Source organism: Oryzias latipes, chromosome 2 (genome assembly GCF_053564925.1).
Source record: "Oryzias latipes strain Hd-rR chromosome 2, Olatipes_Hd-rR_3.1".
In the NCBI taxonomy this organism is placed as follows: Eukaryota; Metazoa; Chordata; class Actinopteri; order Beloniformes; family Adrianichthyidae; genus Oryzias; species Oryzias latipes.
The window spans coordinates 50,136,031-50,160,307 of NC_136238.1; the positions used below are offsets into that span (position 1 = coordinate 50,136,031).

General features: G+C 41.2%; 1 protein-coding gene across 1 annotated transcript; it reads left to right on the plus strand.

Moving 5' to 3' along the window:
* The first annotated feature begins 3,823 nt into the window (after window positions 1–3,823).
* On the plus strand, window positions 3,824–19,859 carry LOC111948725 (uncharacterized). The gene is made up of 5 exons (XM_078940990.1): window positions 3,824–5,868; window positions 8,453–9,046; window positions 15,736–18,570; window positions 19,078–19,360; window positions 19,472–19,859. The coding sequence occupies exons 1-3, from the start codon at window positions 5,682–5,684 to the stop codon at window positions 17,340–17,342; spliced, it is 2,388 nt and encodes a 795-aa protein (XP_078797116.1). The 5' UTR covers window positions 3,824–5,681; the 3' UTR covers window positions 17,343–18,570; window positions 19,078–19,360; window positions 19,472–19,859.
* Window positions 19,860–24,277: the final 4,418 nt, after the last annotated feature.

Genomic DNA, 24,277 nt, shown 5'->3' on the forward strand with positions numbered 1-24,277 from the left:
GCTGGCCTGGGAACGTCTCGGGGTCCCCCCAGAGGAGCTGGAGGAAGTGGCTGGGGTGAGGGAAGTCTGGGCATCTCTGCTCAGTCTGCTGCCCCCGCGACCCGGTCCCGGATAAGCGGAGGAAGATGGATGGATGGATGGATGGATGGATGGACTAATGATAGTTGTTATCCGTAACATTAATAGAATTTATTGGGTTTACTGGATTTAAAGAAAAATAAATAAATAGAAAGGAGTCTGCATCAAAGTGAATTTGTGTCCATCATCTCACTCATCTTAACTTAACTCTGGTGTTTGACAGACAGAAAAGTCTATTCAAGGTTGTGGAAATTGGACAAAAGATCAAAGGAAACATCACACTCAAAAATAATAAAAATAATTAGATTAAATAATTAAATGAATATCCTGTCTGGAACATTTTCATGTATAAAGTAAAATGTTTTGTTAAAAAAACTGTTGTTGCATAATGAGGAAATAAAACACTTCATGTTCTTAATTTGTTATTTATTTATTTATTTTTCGTCCTCAAAAAGTATCGATAAAAGTACCGTTAAAATACCGGATCGATAAGCAGTATCGATAAGAGTAGTAGTACCGTTAAAACCTTAACGATACCAATCCCTTTTGGAGCCAAACCTTTGGACTTGGAAATAAATACCTCTGTTGAGAAATAAAAGCCAAATGCTTGTTCATTTTACAGCCACATCATTTTTGTTATGCATTATGCCCTGTGGTTAGGGGTCAAAAAGAATACTACCAACGTATTCCCTGCGTGTCGTAAAAGGCGACTAAAAGGGACGGAGCGAGAGGACTGGGAATCCTCTCCTTTTGTAACTAGATTCCTAAATACGGACAGGGCAGAGTTGGGAAGGGGAGGTTACCTCCCCAAACCCTTAAGATTGGGTCCTTGAATGTGCGGGGGTGTAGTACGGATGGAAGCAAAAGAGATCTGATTGGAAGGATGTTTGGAAGGAGGGGAATGAGCGTGTTAGCACTGAGTGAGACAAAGATGAAAGGGAAGGGTGAGTGTGTGTTTGGAAGTGTGAGTGGGAGAATGTCTGGTGTAGATAGCGGGAGAGCAAGAGAAGGTGTGGCTTTGCTAGTGAGCTGTGAGGTGAGACAATGTGTGGTTGAATGGAAGGAGGTTTCACCGAGACTGATGTGGGTGAAAGTGAAATTTCTGAAGGAGTTGTGGGCGTTCGTGAGTGCATATGGTCCTGGCAGTGAGAAGAATGAAGAGGAGAGAGCAACCTTCTGGAACGACTTGGATGAGTGCTTGCAAGGATTTGGAGCAAATGTGAATGTAGTGCTGATGGGAGATCTGAATGCTAGAGTGGGTGATGAGAAAATTGAGGGTGTTGTGGGCGGGCATGGTGTTCCTGGAAAGAATGATAATGGTGAGAGACTAATAGGAATGTGCACTGAAAGAGAGATGATGATTGGGAATACATGGTTCAGAAAGAAAGAGATCCATAAGTATACGTGGGTGAGGCAGAGTGGTGGAAGAGTGATTGACAAAGCACTGATGGATTATGTGGTGGTTTCAAAGGTTGCATGTAGTAGATTGCTGGATGTAAGTGTGAGGAGGGGAGATAGTGGAGGTATGTCTGATCACTATTTGGTGGAAGGAAGGTTGCGTGTGGGTATGCCATGGTCATCGAGAGAGTGGGGATGCAAGAGAAGTTCTCAGAGTGAGTGTTTTGAAGAACACAGAGAAAATGTGTGCGTATCAGAAGGAATTAGGTGGCAAGTGGAATATGGTGAAGGAGCAAATGGTTGTTGGAGTGGCGGAAGAATGGCAACAGTTCAAGAGTGCAGTGGTTGGATGTGCAGAGGAAGTGTGTGGTGTGATACGTGTTGGGGGTGGTGTAAGAAAGGGAAGTGAATGGTGGTGTGAGGATGTAAGGTTGGCTGTAGCTGAGAAGAGATGTGCGTACGAAGTATGGATGCAGAGAAAGAACAGGGAGTCATATGAGTGTTATAAGGAGAAGAAAAGGGATGCTAAGAGAGCTGTGCGTGAGGCAAGAGTGGCTGCGGACGAAAGGTGGGGCAGACAGTTGACTGATAATTTTCGAGAGAACAAGAAAATGTTTTTGAAGGAGGTGAAAAGGGTGCGAAAGGGAGTGTCGGGGAGGGAGGAGAAAGTGAAAACAGAGGATGGAAGGATGCTGAATGAGGGAAATGCAGTATGAAAAAGATGGGCGGAGTATTTTGAGAGGCTGTTGAATGCGGAGGACAATCGGGATGCTGTGATTGGGATGGATGGAAGGGAAAGTAGACTGAATATGTTGGGAGAGTTGAATGAAGCATTGATCACGGGAGAGGAAGTTGAGCAAGCTGTGGGAAAGTTGAAAGTAGGAAAGGCGGCAGGTGTGGATGGGTGTGCTGTGGAATGCCTGAAGTGTGGTGGAGCGATCGTGATCGAGTGGTTAGTGAGATTGTTGAATGTGTGTTTTGCAAACGGGCAGGTGCCGCTTGATTGGATGAGTGCATGTGTGGTTCCCCTGTACAAGGGTAAGGGTGATAAGTACGAATGTGGTAGTTTTAGGGGTATTAGTCTGTTGAGTGTTGTAGGCAAAGTGTATGGGAGAGTGCTGATTAATAGGGTAGTGGAGGGAACTGAGTGTATGATTGGTGAAGAGCAGTGTGGTTTCAGGAGAGGTAGAGGGTGTGTGGATCAGGTGTCTGTTGTGAGACAGGTGTGTGAAAAGTTTTTGGCTAAGGGGAGGGAGGTGTTTTGGGCATTCATGGATTTAGAGAAGGCGTATGATAGGATTGATAGAGAGGCGTTGTGGATTGTGTTGAGTATGTATGGTATTGATGGTAGATTGTTGGAAGGTGTGAAGAGTTTTTATAGAAACAGTAGAGCGTGTGTGAGAGTGGGAAATAGCATGAGTGAGTGGTTTCCTGTGAGGGTTGGTCTGCGTCAGGGATGCGTGATGTCTCCGTGGTTGTTTAACGTGTATATGGATGGTGTGGTAAAAGAGGTGAATGAAAGGGTGTTGGGTACCGGTGTGAGCATGGTGAATACTGACGGCAGCGAATGGAGTGTGAATCAGTTGCTGTTTGCAGATGATACTGCACTAGTGGCTGACACAGAAGAGAGCTTGGCACGTTTGGTTGAAGAGTTTGGAAGGGTGTGCGACAGAAGGAAGTTAAGAGTGAATGTGGAGAAGAGTAAGGTGATGAGGTGTACAAGGCTAAAGGGTGAACGTAGATTGAATGTGGCATTAAATGGGTAGTTGTTGGAAGAGGTAGAGTGTTTTTGGTATTTGGGGTCGTGTGTCTGTGTGGATGTTGGAATAGGGGGAGAGGTAGAGTTTAGAATGAACGAAGTACGAAAGATATGGGGGGAATGAAGAGAGTGTTTGAATGTAGGTCACTGGGAAAGGATGCGAAAAGGAGATTGTATGAGGGTGTGGTGGTGCCTGCAGCGTTATATGGGGCTGAAACATGGAGTCTGAAAGTGGCGGAAAAGAGTAAGCTGAAATGTAGTGGAGATGAGATGTTTGAGGAGTATGTGTGGTGTGACGCGTATGGATTGTGTGAGAAATGATGAAATCCGAGAGAGAACTGGTGTGATGCAAGAGTTAGACCAGGCCTAGACCAGTCACACACACATACACACACACACTGAAGGAGGAGGGTTTGGGGAAGAGAAGGAGGGAGTTAAAATTGTGTGCCCTGTCTAGGCTACCCCACCTTGGTGGGACACAGCCTGGGTGTGTATATATATATATATATATATATATATATATAGATATATATATATATATATATATATATATATAGATATAGATATATATATATAGAAGTAACTGGGAATAATGGCATTGTGTTGTTGCATAAATAATTACTTTGTGGGTGTATTTTTGCTTTGATACATAACTTTTTAAAAACCATGGTGGAATCAGAACATGGGATTTTGTTAAAAAATGTCATTACATTCTGCCTGTACTTTCACACGGTTAAATTAAATAGCACAAAAATTGTAAATAGCAAACATTTTTATCTACATTAACAGGTAACCCTTAATAAAAAAAGTGTTTTTCTAGATATTTTCTGACAACTCTCTAAAATCAGTGATCAGTTTAACTTTGCTCTTGTAGTACAGTTTTACTGTACAAGTGAGAAAAATAATAATGTGCCTCTTTTAGCAAATGATTGCTCATTGTCGATTATTAACATAATTCTTCTAGATGTTTCTATAGAGAATTGAGTCTGTAAAATCAAATTCTGGGGGTTTTCTCAATGTTTAGGGTGGGCTTTGGGAGATTTTAATCACCTTGTAAGTTTCATGAAGCTGGGAGATCGACCCAAAATCAGAAAAAAAGCTGCGGTTGGATCACAAAAATGTCCAGTAAATACACTTTACTTTTCTGAATGAAAGCTTAAGTAGACGCTATTCCAAAATGCACCGCGATGCATATATTAACTACATAAACTTTCCAATGCTGAAACCAAGTTTTTCAATGGCAGACTGAACATGCGCGAACGGTATGCGCAGTGACACGCTTTGCGGTCCCTACTGTTATTCTCTTTTATGGTAAAAACCACAAGAAACAATTTTGCACACAACCTATAGTTTGGCAGACATTGTGTGCCAAAATCTACGATTTAATAATTCACGGTTTTTAGGAAAATTAATTTTTTTAGACTGATTTCCATTAAATTTCACACACATTCCGCTAATTTCAGTCTTCAAACACCTCAGGAGTTTTGTCGAACTTTGACCTCAGGAAGAAGCCGCCATCTTTGATTTTTAAAAACAGCACCTTTAGTATCAGATACTTACAAGTACTTGTCGTTGGGATTTTTATTGATTGTCTCGTAACTTTTTTGGGCATCAATGGCAAGCTACTGTTGTAAACTACTAAGTTGTAGATTTTGAACGTGTGGTGAGCTCGCTAAAGGGGCACACTCATATTACTCCTTTATTTTTCAAAGAGTTTTTCTGAGTCAGTTTATGATGCTGATAGCTATGCTAGCACTTGTAGCCATGTTAGCATAACTAGCATAGTCAGCATAGTTAGTATCTTAATCAATGAGGGCTTCTGAGTTAGTTGAGAAGGAGGAGTTAAATGTGCGTAGTGGCTGCTCAGGAAGCGGGGTTTGGTCAAAGGTGGGTGCTAAGAGTGGCGGTGGTGTCTAGACTCAGGCGGCGAGGACGACAATGGGGCATAGATGCAGGTAGTGAGGGCTGGTGGAGCATAGAGGTGGGCGGTGAGGGCAGGTAGAGCGGGCAATACAACGCCACTCACAACTTTAATTTGCAATTTCATATTCTTAAAAGGATTAAGAAAATTGATTTATTTCCATTCAGCAGGTTATGGACTGACAGCTCTTCTCGTAGGGGGGAGGTAGTTGGGGCCTTTTGTAAAGCTGGGATACAGAGAGAATTTTTTTTTTTTTAAACCACTTCATGACACCCTTACAAGGAAGTTTACGTTACAAACAATGGTCCTTCAGGGGCTCCTCCTCCAAATATCCTGAAAGAGACTATTACATTTGTATTGGCGTTTTTACAATACATTCCTCAAAACATAAAAAAGGCGTCTTCTTTTGTTTTTGCAGGCCTCCCCCAGCATTGGCTGACTGAAGAGGTCAGTCTCTGCAACCCACAAAGGAACTTCAGATTGGAACCGGCGGAACCAGTTTTGAGGGTTCAGTTGGAGCTGAAGATGGGAGCAGGAACCGTGTCTTCCCTTCAGTCTCTGAGAGAGTTGATCAGCGAGCGACTAGCTGCTGCTGCTGATGAAATCTGCAGACTCTGTGAAGGAACCATCGTCCAGTACGAGGAGGAGCTCTGTCGTCAGCGCAGACTGCTGGATGTCATCTGGAAACCACAGCTGCAGCTCCACCACATAGGTATGTCACCTTCATCACACAGACAGAGAAGACCTTTGAGCTTCATGCTTTTCTTTTTGGGGACCCGCCTGTCACTCAGTGGTGGTTCTACATTAACTTACTACCCGGGCGAGGAACCCCCTCTCTCCCCGCACATATAGAAATTTGATGACTTCCTTTTGTGTTTTCTATCTTTATTTTTCCATTTTACACAAAAAAAATCATAATTTTATAAACTACATGGGTGTCAAACTCCGTCACACAGGCGGCCTAAATCCAAAACACGCTTTGGGTTTTGGGCCGAACAAGAAACATTTACTGAAAACACTAAAACTAAACTTTTAAACTGAACTGAAAATGAATAAAAACAGAAAGGAATATCAATCCAGAAGAAATCAAGTTAAACCTTTAATAACATATAATATTTTGCTCTCCATAAAAATACATTGTCATAATTATACAAATATGAACATGCCGCATAACAAAGCCTGGAGATACAGGGGTTGACATAGCCCAGAAATTTGCACTGGCCCACAGGGCCAGTAGTTTTTGAAAAATAAAATCTTGAGGTCCGTACTGCTCGAAAAACAGGACCGGGCCAGCGGACAAACGGCTATGTCGAGCCCTGAGGTATGATCACTTTTAGCTCTTATAAAACATTAAAAACGTAACCATAGAACTCATCTCTGGGATTACTTCAAAAATATTTGGCATTTTCCTAATTTTGTGCAACACCAACAGTAAAAACTCAGCTCTTAGAGCTAATGAAAGAATTTCAAAGATTTCAGGTTAAAAACAAGCAAAGAGAAAACCGGGTCGACATTCTGGAGAAAAGACTGGACGATGTGGAACAACAAGTAAGGATGAATAATGTCATTCTCACTGGAGTACCCATCAAACCTGGAGCGAAGCTAAATGCAGCTGGAGCTAGCACTGCTAATGCTAATAGCGCTGACAGTCCCTCTTAAACTTAGAGCGGTGGAGAGACTCTGGAGCAGCAAATACATTCATTTCTCACATCTAAAGGGATTTCCCTGGATCTCAATACCATGGAGACCTGCCACCTGCTCCCCAGGAGAAAGGAGACGGATAAACCAGCGATCCTCATCAGGTTTGTGAATCAAAAACACAAGCTAGCTCTGATGAATCAACGTAAAAATCGGAAAGGATCAGCTGTTTATCTGAACGACCATCTGACCAGAAGGAATGCTGAAATCTCCAAACATGCACGGCTTCTCAGGAAGCAGAAGCAGATTGAGAACACTTGGGTTAAAGGCTGCAGGATTTACGTCAAACCACTCGGCCCACCGGACCGGTCCAAGGTTCTGGTTGTGAACACCATGAAGGACTTTGAGAAGTGTCTTATTTCGGTCGTCTGAAACAACATGGAGTAATAAACCAAAGAGCCAAATAATTTCAAGAAATATGACGCCTGGATTCCTCATTTTCTCCAAAAGTCTGAAGTGACCTGATTACTCAGCGGAGACTTCTGAACTGCAGACAAGTTGACCACAACTCGGCGCCGCTGATATCAGCTGAAGAAGGATATGGACCTGAATCTAATGTCTGCAGACATAACATGGAAGAGAACTAGAAACTCTGTTTAAACCCAGAAGAACAGCTGTTATTCAGCAGAAGAAGAAATGCCAACCTTGGACAATCGACAGATTATGGACCCTTTTATTTTACTTCACAGCATTACTTTATCATAAAAATATGTAAAAAATAAATGAATAAATAAATAAATAAAAATACAAAAAAAAAAAATAATTAATCAATTAATGAAAATGGTTAAATTGATTGACTTTTATTGATATTACTTCATTTGATAATTTGATAAGTTGATTCATGATTTTTCCTAATGTAACATAATTTTGCACATATTTTTAACTTTTGATACTTGATGAAATTTTGCTATGAAAATTCCTGAAACCGTGTTATGTCTATTTTACTGATATAGTATTATTTTTTAATCAACGTTGTCAACATAACTCAATGGAAATCCAAAATACTTCCACAACAGCGACTTCCGTGAAAGACGAGGGGATTCGAGTTCTGTCGATGGGTCTCCATGCTATCTTTTGAGTGGCTGTTAAAGGATGTTGACTTGCAGCACTTCTTTTTTTAAAAACTTTATTAACAATTAGACTCGCAGCACTTGAACACATGTTTTTTTCCGCTTGGCAAGTAACCAGATGCAGCATGGGGGCGTGGCAGCATCGACAATTCCATTTTTTAATTCGAAGTTCGAGACTGTGACTTAATTTCGATCGATTTCGATTTAAAGTCGAAATCGTGACACCCCAATACAGAATAATAGAAGAACTTTAAATGTGACCTGTGTAAATCATTTAACATTTAATTTAAATTAAATATTGACACTTTTAATGATATATTTGCTATTTATTTCAAATTTTAAAGAATTAATGTCACATTTATTTAATTATTTAATGGCGTCTATATGTATTATTTCAATGAGTCTCTTGTGGTCCTCCAGACTCCTTAGACATTTTCTCAAATGATCACAGAGTTTATTGATGTTTGATGAAACCCATAACTCTTGGAAACGTATAAAAGGCTCCTTGTTGTGTTTGTGTTCCTGCAGGCCTCCCCCAGCATTGGATGACTGAAGAGGAAGATCTCTGCAACCAGCAGAGGAACTTCAGGGTGGAACAGGAGGAACCAGAACCTCTACAGATTCAAGAACAGGAGGAACCAGAACCTCCACAGATTCAAGAGGAACAGGAGGAACCAGAACTTCCACAGATTAAAGAGGAACAGGAGGAACCAGAACCTTCACAGATTAAAGAGGAACAGGAGGAACCAGAACCTCCACAGATTCAAGAGGAACAGGAGGAACCAGAACCTCCACAGATTAAAGAGGAACCAGGGGAACTCTGCATCAGTCAGGATGAAGATCAGCTTGATCTGAAGCAGGAGACTGATACCTTGATGGAGATTCTTACTTATGAGGAAGATGAGAACAGTGAAGCAGATCTAAACAATCAGCAGAGCTTTAATGTAACTGATAGTCAGGATGAAGAAGGAAACCAACATGAAGAACCAACATCAACTACAGATGAAGAGACAGAATCAACATCAACTACAGATGAAGAGACAGACCCACAGAACAGAGATCAGAGGAAGAGAAGAGACAGAAGTGATGTCCAAAGTGTGGACAGCTCTCACATGTCAGCAGGTCAGTGTGACTCTGATCTTCATCTCCACACTATCGGTATGTTCACTTCAACAACGGTTCTATCGTGAGCTTCAAGCTCTCCAAACATGCAGTCCATCAACAGCGTGTCCTGGAAGAGTCTCTTCTGTCCCTTCCAGTTGAAAAGACAGAAGACATTGTTGGTCAGTGCAGCCCACAACATTCTATCAACTTATTTTCCCCGCTGTATCTTCTCCCTGTAACCTCAATCTTCCACTTGGGTTCCTCTCATCCACACACATGTTCTCTGTCTTACTATAGATAACCTTCATTCCTCTCCTTTCCAGAGCAAACCTCCACCTCTCTAGCTTCTCCTCCAGCTGTTCCCTGCTCTAACCACAAATCACCATATCAAACATGGTGACTCCTGTTTAACCCTGATCTGTTAAGGCCCGTACACACCGGGACGAATATTCGCCAGGCGTTATTCGCAACGTTTTTTGTGTTCACACCCAGGCGATTTTCGCTGACGATGAGCCGAGCCAACATGCAATTTCATTCCCTGACATTAGATGGCGCTTAATGTAAAACAGAAATACTCCTGTACACAAGGTGGTCGCTTTTCACTCAGGAGAAGAGAGCCAGTATTTACGCGCTTGTCAGAATCATACAAAGAAAACATGAATATTTCCAGCACCAGTAGCTCCCGTTCCAATGATGAAGAAATTATTGTTCTGTTGAATGATGAAAGACGCCAGAAAAGACGCAGATTTTGGGTACATCCCATAGTTACGAGAAGAGAAGAACATGGTGAGTTTTATCGACTGGTACAAGAGCTGAAAATGTATCATGAGCGTTTTCGGGGATATTTTAGAATGTCCGTCATTATTTCTTTGCGTCAGTGTAGACGCTACTAGGCGTCTCTCTTCTTTGCTGGTATGTGTGCTCAGAAAGGCAGTGTTGTGTTTGAGCGCCCCCAAGTTGTGTTTGACTGTAACTTCAGAAGCTCCAGACACGTGTGCAAAAGCGCCATTCTCATTGGTCGAATAGATTTTGACGCGGTGCGTCAAACCAAAAAAACGAACCCGAGGCGTTTTTAAAAAAAGGGACGCTTTGACGCGTGGCGTTTTTTCGCGTCGGTGTACACACTCACATTGGTGCCCTTTGTTTAGTCAGGAGGCGTTAAACGTCGGCAACTATTATGTGCAGCGCAAAGTTAACATGTCTGTATAAACAAAGGCGGAGCTTCCTGCCCCGTGTTATTCATGGGTGTCAGGCTTCGTGGCTACCGGAAAGGTGACAAAGTGTCTGCAGTCTGTTTATTACTGGGAAATATATAATATTCTGAGAAGATGTCTGTACCAAAGAGTACAGGTGACACTCGCGTGCAGCTAGAGAGCAGAAGAATCAACACGCACCAATAACACACGTGTGCGCACCTTCCTACACAAGACGCTCTGTGCTCACACACAGTCAATCTACAACCCCTATAGTTAGTAGTTAGTTCACAAGCTAGATAGGTTGTTGTTAGTTGTTACTGTTATTTGTTAATAAAGAATAATGCATCGTAATTTTATTTATTTCCGATGCGGCCCCGGGGGATTTGGTGTTTTTTTTAATTTATTTTTTATCTTGGTCTCCTCTGTCCATAGGATGTTGTTTCAGAACTGTGAAGTTTGTTTTAGATGTTGTTTGGCAAACTCTGGTCTGGCCTTCCTGTTTTTGAGGCTCACTAAGGTTTTACATCTTGTGGTAAACCCTCCATTTAGGGAGTTTTCTTCAACAGGGACAGAATTATTCCTTCATCCACCTCAGTTTTTTTCTGTAATCTCCCAGGTCGTTTGCCGTTGCTGAGCTCCCGGTGCATTTCTTCTTCTTAAGAATGTTGTAATTGTTATAAGGAGGGAATAACACACACCTGGCCATGGAACAGTTGAGACTTACTTACATTACTTTTGGTTTCTTAACAAGTGGGAGGCACATATGCAAACTGTTGTAATTCACACACCGCTCACCTGATCTGGAAGTAAATACCCTCAAATTAAAGCTGACGGTCTAATTCATCGTGGTGGTTTATAGAACCATAAATGTTGGAATTGCTACTGTCCCAATATTTACAGACCTGACTGTATATCAGATTATTATTTTGTTGGAATTAATTAATTATTTAGTGGAAACGAAAACCTTTTTTTTTTTTTTTTTTTAACTTGTCCTGTCCAACAGCTGGGCAAACAGATGAGAGCTGAAGGCCTCTTGTGTTGGACAGATTTTACTTTAACAACAGGGGTTATGAATCTTCAGACAAACCAGAGGAATGTCTGAATAAACCCCTTTTGTAATTGAGGCCAAACTTTATTAGATTCCATCATGTTTGAAAATCTTTGGTGTTGGACCGGACGGAAAAGGAAAGGAGGGAAGAAGAGAGAGAGATGTTAGAGAGGAGGGGGGATAGGAGGGTGATAATAGGAGGGGGGGGGGGGGGGGTAGAACCATGAAGCAGCCTAAAGCAATAACTTTACTGGATGTTTATCATTATGGTAAGGCTCAAGTGTAAAACAAATCTCAAAGGGCGGGGCCTGTCCACACACACATTCAAATGTTATAAACACACCTGTTAACTGCAAAGGTGTCCACATGTCAACATGTACACAAAACATGCACACAATACAGATATTATTCACACACGCATACTCATGCCTTTAAACCAACTAGTGTGAAATATTTCATTCAATCATGCAAACTATTAGTGCAAAGGTGAGCTAGCACCTGTGCTCAGGTGAGTGTTTATGTTCTTCTAAATGAATGGTGGAATGTGAAAAGAAGGAGGGAGAGTGTCCAGCCATCCCCACACCCAGACCCCCGCCACAGCAACAGCGGCAGCCAGAACCCCCTTTTTTTTAACCCATGGCAGATCACGGGCTCCGTAGTAATTCATTACGTTACTCCATTACTGACAAAAGTAACTAAATTAAAGTAACTTGTTACTATGTAATTCATTACCCCCAACACTGTTTATTGTTAGTAGTCAAACTACGAGGAGCTGTCCAAAACTCTATACTAAAAAGCATAGACTATATCATCACTGGACATTAGAGTCACCCCCCCCCCCCCCCCACTTCCAAATAGGAAGTAGCTGCTGTCGCCAAACTCCAATAGACCTCTATAGATAAATAGGCAGCTGTTACTCAGTCATTTTAAATAGACAGAATTACCATTCTTGCTGTGAAATTCTTTTCTTAATATCTTGTGGGTAATCTAAGTTTTTTCATAACATTTTTTCTTTATTGCCAGTTACTCAAGCTATAAACTGACCAATCAGATGCCTCAGTAAAAGGTGTCGTGCCCGCTGGCCCCACCTCGAACGTTTGATTGACAGCTTCTTCCGAGCAGCTTTCAGTGATGTGGGCTTAGACTTTGAACTAGATTATCATGATTGGTAACTGGTTGTTCTAAAAACGTGACTCAGACCACCTGACTAATCACTGTTGTCTGGCTCAAAGTGGTGATTAGATTTGTTGTTGTTATTGACAAAAAAGATTATATCAGAACATTACATTGTTGGCTTCAGTATCTTTTAGAGCTATTAAGCATTTTGGACCAATCATGAACCATATTTACAAAAAGTAATTAATTGACATACAGTTATCTTTGTTGTAGTAGGACAACAGGGTCATGATTAGTCAGTACAGAAAGTTTGGTGAAAATAGCTTCAGTATCTTCAGAGCTATTGAGCATCTTTATTATGAGTCATTTCTCTATTAAAATTTGATAAAATATAATAAATATTGACTTTTTTCACAAAGTATTGATTGTAGCATAAATATGCTGACGATTCTTCATTACCATATAACTGTAGAAATTCATTTGTTTTAGAGAGATGATTGATTTTTACTGAATGGTTTTTCCTCAGATATTGCACTTTGTTGACAATGGTGTCTTGGCAGCCGTCTCTCTGCTGTGTCTCCGTTTACACCTCAAAGAGATCACTTCTCATTAAAAGTCAGGGGGAAAAAAAATATTTTTTTCTTTTGAAATGTATTTGTAGTTCACTCAGTTGTAGTGTGCTGTGATTCACAGCAGCAGATTCAAGCAGTTGAAATCACTGATTTGAGGTTGTAACTCAAATGAACACATGCAAATGCGAATTTGTCAGTTGTGATTTTATTTGTCAAACTTTACAGCAGAAGATTTTTATAAACAGTTGCAGACTTTTTCTTTTGCCACATTCTATTTTACGTTTTTAAGTTCTCACATCAAATCTTCATGCTCGTCCATGTTGACACATTTTTACCGTCTGAGCTGCCAGCAGCACCTTTAGACTAACACGCACACATAAACACACCCACCAACACCACCACAGGCAAGTTTCTGACCCCGATTGATGGGGCCCCAGACCTCGGTCCTGGAGGTGATTTCTAAATAAAATAAATACAATAACAGACATCCAGGGCTCGACATAGCCATTTGTCCGCTGGCCCGGTCCTGTTTTTCGAGCAGTGCGGACCACAAGACTTTATTTTTCACTTGTCCGTTCGGGCCACTTAAATATCTAACAGTTAATATATTTGTCACCTTTTTCAATAAAGTATATTTTGCGAAAACGTGTAGATTTACCTCGTCTTCATAATTTACTTTTTCTGCTAGTCCTGTGTTCAGACTTCAAGGGTTTCTATGGGAAACTTTTTATCACTTCTCCTTCTCTCCCGCCTGCGCGCCCGGCTGTCACTGCCGAGCACCACGCGGCACGCGCTCACTCTACTTTTTTTTATTTTTTCAAACTTTATTGAATGTAACAATTCAATACAAAACAATGTTAAACAGCAACAACGAAGGAACAAGCCAGTGGGTTATTATTACATTTGATTATAAATCCGACACCGTCACTGAAGAGAGACTGAAGCATGTCAGAGACATGGCAGGAATAGATAGGAATATGTTAGATGGAGTAATGGGTGGAATTAGTAGTATGGACAGCAAGATATTTAATGAATGCGTTGAAGATGAAACTGTATGCACTAAGCTTTAAGCTGAATGTCAAAGAATCAAAGGCAACTCCAAATACCTGAATCTCAGACTCAAATGCAGTATAATGTCAGAGTACTTCATTTAGTTTTTCTTTACAACACTGTAAGCAGTAAGTATTTCTAGTTAGCTGAACGATCTCAGTTAGACCTGCATGATATGAGGAAAACTCGCGATATGCAATATCAGAGATTAAAATTGCGATAACGATATAATTTGCGGTATATAAACAAACAGCAAAATAACCAAATAACCATTCCCATTTTATTGCAACAGTTTAAAAATTATAATCCAAATCACCCTCGTTGACATAGGTGACAAACATCTAACATAATAGGGCTCATCTGATTGGTCAACAATGTGAAGGCGTCCATCCGATTGGTCAAATGCATTAAGGGATTTATTTGATTTGTTAAATGGTTCAAGCTGCCATTAGATTGTTTTAGCACATTTAAGGTTTATGATTTATTGCGATATTTGCCGTCTTTTGCGATATGCATATTGCAGAGCTGGATTTAGCGATAACGATAAATTTGCGGTATATTGTGCAGGCCTAATCTCAGTAATTTATTTTTATTTAATTTTTCAATTATTTAATTTAATTAAGTAACTAAAGTAACTAAAAAGTAAATGTAACTTTGCAACAGTAACAAAAAGCAGAACGTCAAGGCAGTCAGAGCAGAAAAGTAAATAAAACTTCTTAACTATTGATTAGGAACAAATGTGAAATAGCAGTGATTAGAAGCAGCATGAAAACTTCTGAACTAGTGTTACCTACTAAACTGCAGTGCTCTTTTCAAAAAATCTGAAACAGACTAGAGCAGATTTAAGTTTGATATGCTCTATTTTCAGTAATTGAAAAGTATAAAGAAGTGCTAGATGTCACCAGAATGCACCAAATTGCACCATATTAAAATTTTCGGGAGGGGCATGCCCCCGGACCCCCTTAAAGTTGCAACCACCCGCGGAGCGGCGGGTCCCGCTGTGCACTGTGTTGGGCCAGTAACTTTCAGGCAGGGCCAGTAACTTTCGAAAACTACTGGCCCTGTGGGCCACTGCAAATTTCTGGGCTGTGTCAACCCCTGACATGTGAATGTAACTTTATTAGCAGCATATTCCTAACATAACACAGCTGGTGTTGGGCTGAAATAAGCCTCAGAGACTGTGTCAAACATTTACTATAGATGCCTGCATCTTTACTGTCAATAATGGCAAGAATCCAAAACATTCCAATTGTTTTCAGACTTTTTTCCTTTTTGTAATTTCATATAAAAATAATTGGAGACAGAATCAGGTTAAAAGTACATTTTCTGTCAGTCCCTCTGTCCCCTTTCTAATAAATCTATTTATTTCAGTATGATTTAATTTGAGTATACAGTTAAATGACACTAAAGACCTGTTTGTACCATTTATGAATTATTTATCTGCAAATTAATTTCCCTAAAAAAACAAATAAAATATTTTCTTTCTATAACTGGTTCAGACTACAAGTTATTGAGTGAAAAAGCTCTCCTCATATGGGGGAGGTGTAGGGGGCCTTTTTCAGCACAGTTTGATACTGTTGTGCTAAAGAAAACAAAAAACTTTTTTTTAATTAAAAGTTTTTTAATGTGCATATACTGAATGATACTGCAATCATTTGTATTGATAATTAAGAATAAATAAAGTCACCGTAGTATTTAAAAGGACCTGTTCTTGTGTTTCTGCAGCTCTCCCCCAGTGTTGGATGACTGAAGAGGAAGATCTCTGCATCCAGCAGAGGAACTTCAGAGTGGAACATGAAGAACCAGAACCTTCACAGATTAAGGAGGAACAGGAGGAACCAGAACCTCCACAGATTCAAGAGGAAAAGGAGGAACCAGAACCTCCACAGATTAAAGAGGAACAGGAGGAACCAGAACCTCCACAGATTCAAGAGGAAAAGGAGGAACCAGAACCTCCACAGATTAAAGAGGAACCAGGGGAACTCTGCATCAGTCAGGATGAAGAGCATCTTCATCTGAAGCAGGAGACTGATACCTTGATGGAGATTCCTACTTATGAGGAAGATGAGAACAGTGAAGCAGATCTAAACAATCAGCAGAGCTTTAATGTAACTGATAGTCAGGATGAAGAAGGAAACCAACATGAAGAATCAACACCAACTACAGATGAAGAGACAGAATCATCATCAACTACAGATGAAGAGACAGAATCAACACCAACTACAGATGAAGAGACAGAATCATCATCAACTACAGATGAAGAGACAGACCCACAGAACAGAGATCAGAGGAATAGAAGACACAGAAGACATGTCCAAAGTGTGGACAGCTCTCACATGTCAGAAAGTCAGTGTGACACAGATGTTAGAAAAAATCTTAAAAAGACTAATCTTGGTAAGAAATACAAACAATCTCCAATCAGGTCTGGTAAAAACTCAAGAATAATTACTAACCCGTCTGACTACATGGAAACTGGGTCTGATGAAAGATGTTATATCTGTAAAGAATGTGGTAAAAGCTTTTGTAACATATCTCAGTTCAGAATTCACACCAGAATCCATGCAGAACATAAAAGATTTTCTTGTAAAGAATGTAATAAAAGCTTTAGTCGCAGATCTAAGCTCAAAACACACATGAGAACTCATACAGGAGAAAAGCCTTTTTCGTGTAAAGAATGTAAGAAAAATTTTAGTGATGAATCTAATCTCAAAACACACATGAGAACTCACACAGGAGAAAAGCCTTTTTCGTGTAAAGAATGTGGTAAAAGCTTTAGTTGCAGATCTAGTCTCAAAACACACATGAGAATTCATACAGGAGAAAAACCTTTTTCGTGTAAAGAATGTAAGAAAAGTTTTAGTCGTATATCTTTTCTCCAAACACACATGAGAACTCACACAGGAGAAAAACCTTTTTCTTGTAAAGAATGTAAAAAATGTTTTAGTCAAATATCTAATCTCAAAACACATATGAGAACTCACACAGGAGAAAAGCCTTTTTCTTGTAAAGAATGTGATAAAAGTTTTAGTTGTTCATCTGATCTAAAAAAACACATGAGAACTCACACAGGAGAAAAGCCTTTTTCTTGTAAAGAATGTGATAAAAGTTTTAGTTGTTCATCTGCTCTTAAAAAACACATGAGAACTCACACAGGAGAAAAGCCTTTTTCTTGTAAAGAATGTGATAAAAGTTTTAGTTGTTCATCTGCTCTTAAAAAACACATGAGAACTCACACAGGAGAAAAGCCTTTTTCTTGTAAAGAATGTAAAAAAAGTTTCAGTCAAATATCTCATCTCAACAAACACATGAGAACTTGTGAGACCTTTTCTTGACAATGTAAGGATTTAGTGTAAACTCTAAATTCTAAACTTTTTTGATAAGAGGTCGACCTCTCAACCTCTGTACCAGAATCAGAATCAGCAGAAGACTTTATTTTACGGGAGGGAAAAGTTCTGCATCTCAGAAAAATTAAATATTTTAAAACAAGTTTTTAATGCTTAAACTTCTGGGGTGAAACCTCAATGTTCTAATGAACTCCATAGCAACCTGAGCTTTCATTTCATGTACACAGAGCCACAGGCTGATGGCCTCCATACCCTATTGATGCAGTAACTTCATTAGAGGGAGGCACAAGTGAGAATTGGATCTGTAGAAATGAAATTGTCTACATTTAAAAAAAAAACTTTGGTTGTTTTAATGTATGATTCGCTACAGGAGGTCCTTTGTCCCAACAGCAGTTAGACTATAGAATGACACAGTTTAGGACTGCTGAAACTGCTGCTGTATTTACATATTTAGTTATGACGTGTACTTTTACTTCCACTTTTTATTGCTGTTTTAACTCTTACTGAATATTTGGTTTTCTAACTGCTATATGTCTTGTTTGGCTGCTGTAACAACTGAACTTCCCTCCAGGGATCAATAAAGTTTTGTCTTGTCTTATCCTGACTTTCCTGAACAGCTTTTTTAGGTTTTCATCTTCTCTAAGCCACAATTATCAAAAGCAAAAAAGTAAAGGATCAATACAATTTAGTCTATGTGTAATGATACTAGGCAATGAGTTTCACAAAATGTGCAAAAATTGTTCACAACATGAATTATTTTAGATAATAGGAATGAGTTGTTTTGAATCATTAGAGCTAACATCTAGTAGAGTTAACATTTATTGGAGATGGGTATTGTTAAGATTTGATCTATTAACTCCTCTTAATCTGCAGCTCTTCACTCTGGTACCTTATTAGTATTCTTTTTTGTGGTGCAAGTTTACACTAAAATAAAATGATCAATAAATACTGTTAAGATTTTTCTATCCTGGCTTTTTGTCTTCTATTTTCTTTATTTTTGCTCCTGAACATTGATTTGGAGGATTGTTCCAGGTAGGATCAACTCCATAGCTGCAGGGGGCAGTATAAGGAAAATGTGAATCCTAATCTACCAGGTAGGTAAATGAGAAGAGGTATTTAACTAGGTGACGGTGTGCAGGTGGGGGTTTTGTCTGGCAGTCATGGTGAGCTGAACAACAAACATTTCAATGCTTGGATGACTTCAGCGACCCCATTGGTATGTTTATTTCAATTTCATTTATATTCTGATATTTGTGGGAACAATTTTCAATAGGGATGGGAATAGAAGCCTCATAGGGGTTCATGTAATTGTGCTGGAAAAATGAACCACCCATTCAGGGCTTTGAAACCACACAGAACAGCGGCATCTGGTGGTGGACTAGATGTATATCGACATGTTTCAACAAAGCTCCTTGGAACACTTCAATGTGGAAATGATGATGAAAAAACATAAAGCAGAAAAATTTTGTTAATGATGACTGAAGAAAGAGATGTATGCATTCTGTTTCTAATCTTTTACTACATTTAACAAATTAATGTTTAATTGTACATGCATTCTGTTAGAATAAATGTATCCATAAGTTATCCTATATTTACTCTGAACTTTTTTAACTGTAAAAAGTGTATACTTGTCTGCGAGAAACAGCCCTGAGAAAGCGGGAAGAATGTTTTCTCTGCATTGAACTGGGAATTCACCTTTGACCTTTTGATCCATGCCCTGAAGCCACAGGAGCTGACTGATGACCCTTGATCTGCAAAAAAGACCCTAATCCCCTGGGGGGAGTAGCAATCTCCTGGGAACGGATGTCTCTCTGTTTTATGACCATTGGGGGCTGTGTGTGTGTGTATGTGTATGTGTGTATGTTTACAACCACCTCCTTGTATGCTGTATGTTAGGTAACGCCCTGATTTTAAATAAAAGTGAGGAGGCAGACTCTTGAAAACTCAGAGCACACGTGGAATGGCTTGAGTATGTTCCTGTCTGCTCTCCTCGAGAAAAGAGATAAGTGAGTCTGTGTCCTTTCTTCAAGTTCAAAAATAGTTAAGAAGTGTTGGCTTAGTTGTAGACCTAACACATTCTCATATTGCTATCTGGACTTTTCACCCCGCTGCTACAGAAGTGTTAGAGCAGAAGGCATATGCAGGCTGTGCTGTGCAGAGAGACGGGAAGTCACAGCGCAGCATGTTCAGAACAGGAAGTAGGGCCCCTCGTCTGCAGACAGAACTCAGATGTACATCATGCAGGTGTGAGGACATTTCCAGAAGCAAAGCAGAAGCAAGCAAGAGGCCACGGTGAGGACGGAAAGGAATTGGACAGCCACCAGCAAAGGGGTTACGTCTGCCCACAGGAGGAGGAACTCAGAGCCGCTATAAAGACTTGTCCGTAGGAAGTCCCCGGTGCTTTTTCTCTTCTCTGCGGGGGCCCTGTTCTCAGCTGTACTTCTGTGTTTTTCTCTTGCTACTGTCTTAGAACTATTGTATCAGGGAATAAAGTTCTAATCTTTACCGGTTCGACTTATGGTCATTTTCTCCTCGACTACTTGAACACGTAAAGGAAAAAGCTGCAAAACGGAAAGATCTTTTTCCTTCATGATTTTAAAAAAAAAGCAAAACAACACAACATGTGACGCTTTCTGTGAGAAGTGCTTGACACAGCAAAATACATATCACATGAAGAAAAAAATACACGCAAAAAGAACATGTATAGTGCCAGACTCCAACCTAGAACCTCTGGATGTATATGCCACTGACTATTCCACTGAGCTGTCTCCATTCACATAAAAACAGCTTGACATCAGAGATTCATTCCAGTGTTTTTTTTCTGTTTGATACAAAACGTTCATGATGTGGTGTTTTATTAGGAAAAACCGAGTTGAAATGATCCTGAGCCACAGAAAGTTTTTAATAGGAATGAAGTGACGCTGATTCTAATACAAGCGAAACAATAGAACTGGTCAGGAAACGTTCAGGATTCATTTCGCATTTCTATTGAATAGCGCGCCCAACTGTTCAAACACAAGTGACATCTGAACCGTGGTTCGACCAAACGAAGCATTTGGCGCGTCATACATCATCAACCACGTGATCTGTGCTAGTTGACACACACCCTGAAACATTGTGCCGAAACACTCTGTTTCATGAAGGTGAAGTGCCGTGTCAAACGGGCCATCCCTAATTTTCAACAAGTGAAATAGTTAAACCACACAATATTTGCAAAAGTTTAAAATAACAGTACCGGGGATCACATCACATCTGAGCCAGGGGGTGTCGCGTGTCCCTGTGGTGTGGGTTCTGATCCTTGCCCCTGAGTGCCGGGCTTCGCCAAGTTTCCAACTGTGGGCGAGCCTGGTCGGACCATGTTTACAACACTTCCTGTGGACCCTCTCTTCTCCTGTGTGCCCTCCTCCTGGGTGGGGGCGGCTGGCCTCTGCCTCGCTCCTTCCTGGACCAACCGTGGGCCGGGTGGGTGGCTGCATGGAGCGCGGAGCGGGTCTCCCGTGGGGGGTTTTGGCTTATACCAGGGGTTGGGGCGGGGAAATGCCCAGAACTCCTGGGTGGTGATGAGGTGCGCGTCTGGGGTTGTTGGCACTCTTCTGGGGCGGGGCCCTGCGTTGGGCCCTCCCGGAACGGCGGGGGGGCTGCTCTCTGTCCAGGGTGTCAGTGCAGCTGGATTAATAACGGAGTGACGTGTGAAAACTTAGATGATTTAATTAAAAGCCTTGCAGCAGCGTTCTGGAAAACCTGGAGCCATTCTAGTGATTTTTTTTCTTAAACACGTGAAGACGGAGTTGCAATAGTCAAGACGAAATGTAATAAAAAGGTGGATGAGCATCTCCAACTTGGAACGCAACACAATTGGACTCAGTATTGCAATGTTTTTAAGATGAGAAAAAGAAGAACGTACAAGTGACCCGACAGGGGAGTCAAGGGATAAAACACACAAACAACCTCCTGCGGTTTAAAAGTCTGTCCAGGAGGACATAACAGTCAACAGTGTCAAAGGCTATGGTCAAGTCCAGTAGCAGTAACACAGAGCATTTTCCTGCATCACTCTGCATCAGGATGTCATTAGTGACTCTGAGAAGGGCTGTTTCAGTGGAGAGAGCTCTAGAAACTGAAACTGCTCAAAAATGCCATGACTGTCCAGAGCAGTTGTCAGTTGGTTACCAACAACCTTTTCTGAAATTTTGGACATAAATGGGAGATTAGAAATAGGTCTGTAACTGCTCAAGAGGGAGGAGTCAACTCTGGGCTTTTTAAGGAGAGAAAGGACGACAGCATTCTTAAAGTGCTCAGGGACTTGACCTGACAGCAAGGACGAGTTAATTATTGACAGGACACAGGGACCGATGGACTGGAAGACATCTTTGAGTAGAGATGTAGACAGCACGTCGAGAGAGCAAGAGGATGACTTCATTGCTGTTTTTCCTGTGACGTCATTTCCGGGTGAGCTATTCCCAGTGCTAGTGCTATTGCTTATTCTAAGGGTTATCTGGGTTAATATTCACATCTAGTACCTTTTATTAGCGAGTTCACCACTGTTAAACCCCTTGCTGTTCACTTTCTCATTTTGCTAAATAGACCACTTCTCTTTACCTAAACACCGCTAGCCTTAGCTTAGAACCTAGCATGGCCACCGCTCTTTCTTCCTCTCCTCCTTTCTCCTGCCCCATGTGCCATATGTTTAGTGATGACCCTGCCTCCTTTAGTGAAGATAGCGGTAGGTGTGTTAAGTGTAGTCTTGTGTTAGACTTGGAGGCCAGGCTGGAGCAGTTAGAAGCGCGGCTCCGCACAGTGGAAGCTAAGCCGGCTAGCCAGGTCGTTACTCGTAGCGCGGGCCGCGCTACCAGGGCTAACCCAGTTAGCACCCCAGCGCCCTCCCAACAGCCGGGAGACAGTCAGGGGTTTGTACCGGTTGGGAGGAAACATAGTGCTAAACGCAAAGACTTAGAGCACCCGAGACTCCACGTTAGTAATAGGTTCTCCCCCCTCAGCGACACACCCGCTGAACACTCAACTCTGGTTATAGGCTCTTCTGAAGTTAGAAACGTGGAGCTCCCAGCGGCTACAGTCAGGTGTTATCCGGGGGCCAGAGTTGGTGACATCGAGGGGAACCTTAGGATGTTAGCTCAGAGTAAGTCCAGGTTCCGTCGAGTCGTGATTCACGCAGGCGGTAATGATGCCCGACGGAGACAATCAGAGGTGGTTAAGTTAAACGTAACTTCGGTGTGTAAACTGGCTAAGACGATGTCCGACACTGTAATTTTCTCTGGTCCCCTGCCGAACTTAGTCAGTGATGAAATGTACAGCCGCTTTTCATCATTTAACCGCTGGCTTTCTAGATGGTGCCCAGAAAACGGCGTTGGTTTTGTGGATAACTGGAGTGCGTTTTGGGGGAAGCCCGGTCTCATGCGGAGAGACGGCGTCCATCCCACCCGGGACGGTGCCGCTCTTCTTTCTAGAAACATTTATGCTAGCCTTAGTCTGTTAACCTGACAATCCAGAGACGAGACCCGGGCGCAGAGCAGCAGTGTAAAACGCTCCTCTGAGCCTCCCTTAGGGTTAGTGCCGGTGCAAAACCCATGCAGAGAAAGTCAAGCAGGTTCAAGCGTTAGCTTATGTGCTGAAAGACAAATGAAAGGAGCGCGTCTTAAAAACCTTAAAGTGACAGACGGCAGTTCTCACAAGCAGAATTATGATGTAATTAAATGCGGTTTATTAAACATTCGATCCATTTCCTCCAAGTCCCTCTTAGTCAATGAGTTAATTACTGATAACAACCTTAGTCTTTTAGCCTTAACAGAAACCTGGCTCCAACAGGATGACTATGTTAGATTGAATGAAGCAACCCCCCCCACTTATGCTAACTATCAGAAATCCAGGATTTCAGGGAAAGGAGGTGGTTTGGCAGTAATATCACAGTCTAGCTTACTTCTCAGCCCTAAAGTTAAAAATGCTTATAACTCCTTTGAAAGCATCATATTGTCTTTAAGTCACCCTAACAGGAAAACTGGAAAACCTGTTTTACTCATAATTATTTATCGCCCCCCCGGCCCATATTCAGAATTTTTAACTGAGTTTTCCGACTTCCTATCGACTATTGTCTTAGATTCTGATCAAATTTTAATATTAGGGGATTTTAATATTCATGTTGATGACCCCAGTGACTGCCTAGGAAAGGCTTTTGCAGCTTTATTAGATGATGTTGGTTTCACCCAAAGTGTGAATGACCCCACTCACTGTCATAAGCACACCCTGGACCTTGTTCTAACCCATGGGATAGAGATCAGCCAGCTGAGTGTCCTTCCTCTTAACCCCATCATTTCTGATCACTTTCTGATTACCTTCCAGCTTACACTGGAACATCCTTCTGCCCCAGTGAATAAGAAACAGCTTAGAAGAATCTTAACTGACCGTTCTGTGTCTGAGTTTAAACACACAGTTCAGCCAGTACTTAGTGATATTCTGAGAAACTACTCTGAGTCCAGCTCCCATAGTATCAGTCCTAGTATAAATGACCACTTTGTTAATGATGCCTTACAAGCCCTCAGGAGTACACTCCATGTTGTTGCCCCCTTGAAACCTAAGTTCGTCAGACAAAACCGAGTAGCACCGTGGTTTAACGCTGAAACTCGTTCTCTTAAACAAGAAACCCGTAAGTTGGAAAGAGAATGGCGCCGCTCCGGTTCAGAGCAGTCTCTGGATATCTGGAAACATAGCCTATTAAATTATAAAAAAGCTCTGCGTAGAGCTAGAAGCCAGTACTATTCAACCTTAATATTAGAGAATGGAAACAATCCAAGATTTCTTTTTAGCACTATTGCTAAATTAACTCGCAGTCAGAGCTCAGTAGAACCACATGTTCCTGTTTCTCTCAGCTCTGATGATTTTCTTACATTTTTCGATAGTAAAATCTCAAATAT

Coding starts and splice junctions, on each gene's coding strand:
- LOC111948725 (XM_078940990.1), top strand. CDS start 5,682: ATGGGAGCAGGAACCGTGTCTTCCCTTCAGTCTCTGAGAGAGTTGATC. Junction 5,869..8,452: donor GCTGCAGCTCCACCACATAG/GTATGTCACCTT, acceptor GTGTTCCTGCAG/GCCTCCCCCAGCATTGGATG. Junction 9,047..15,735: donor CAGCTCTCACATGTCAGCAG/GTCAGTGTGACT, acceptor GTGTTTCTGCAG/CTCTCCCCCAGTGTTGGATG.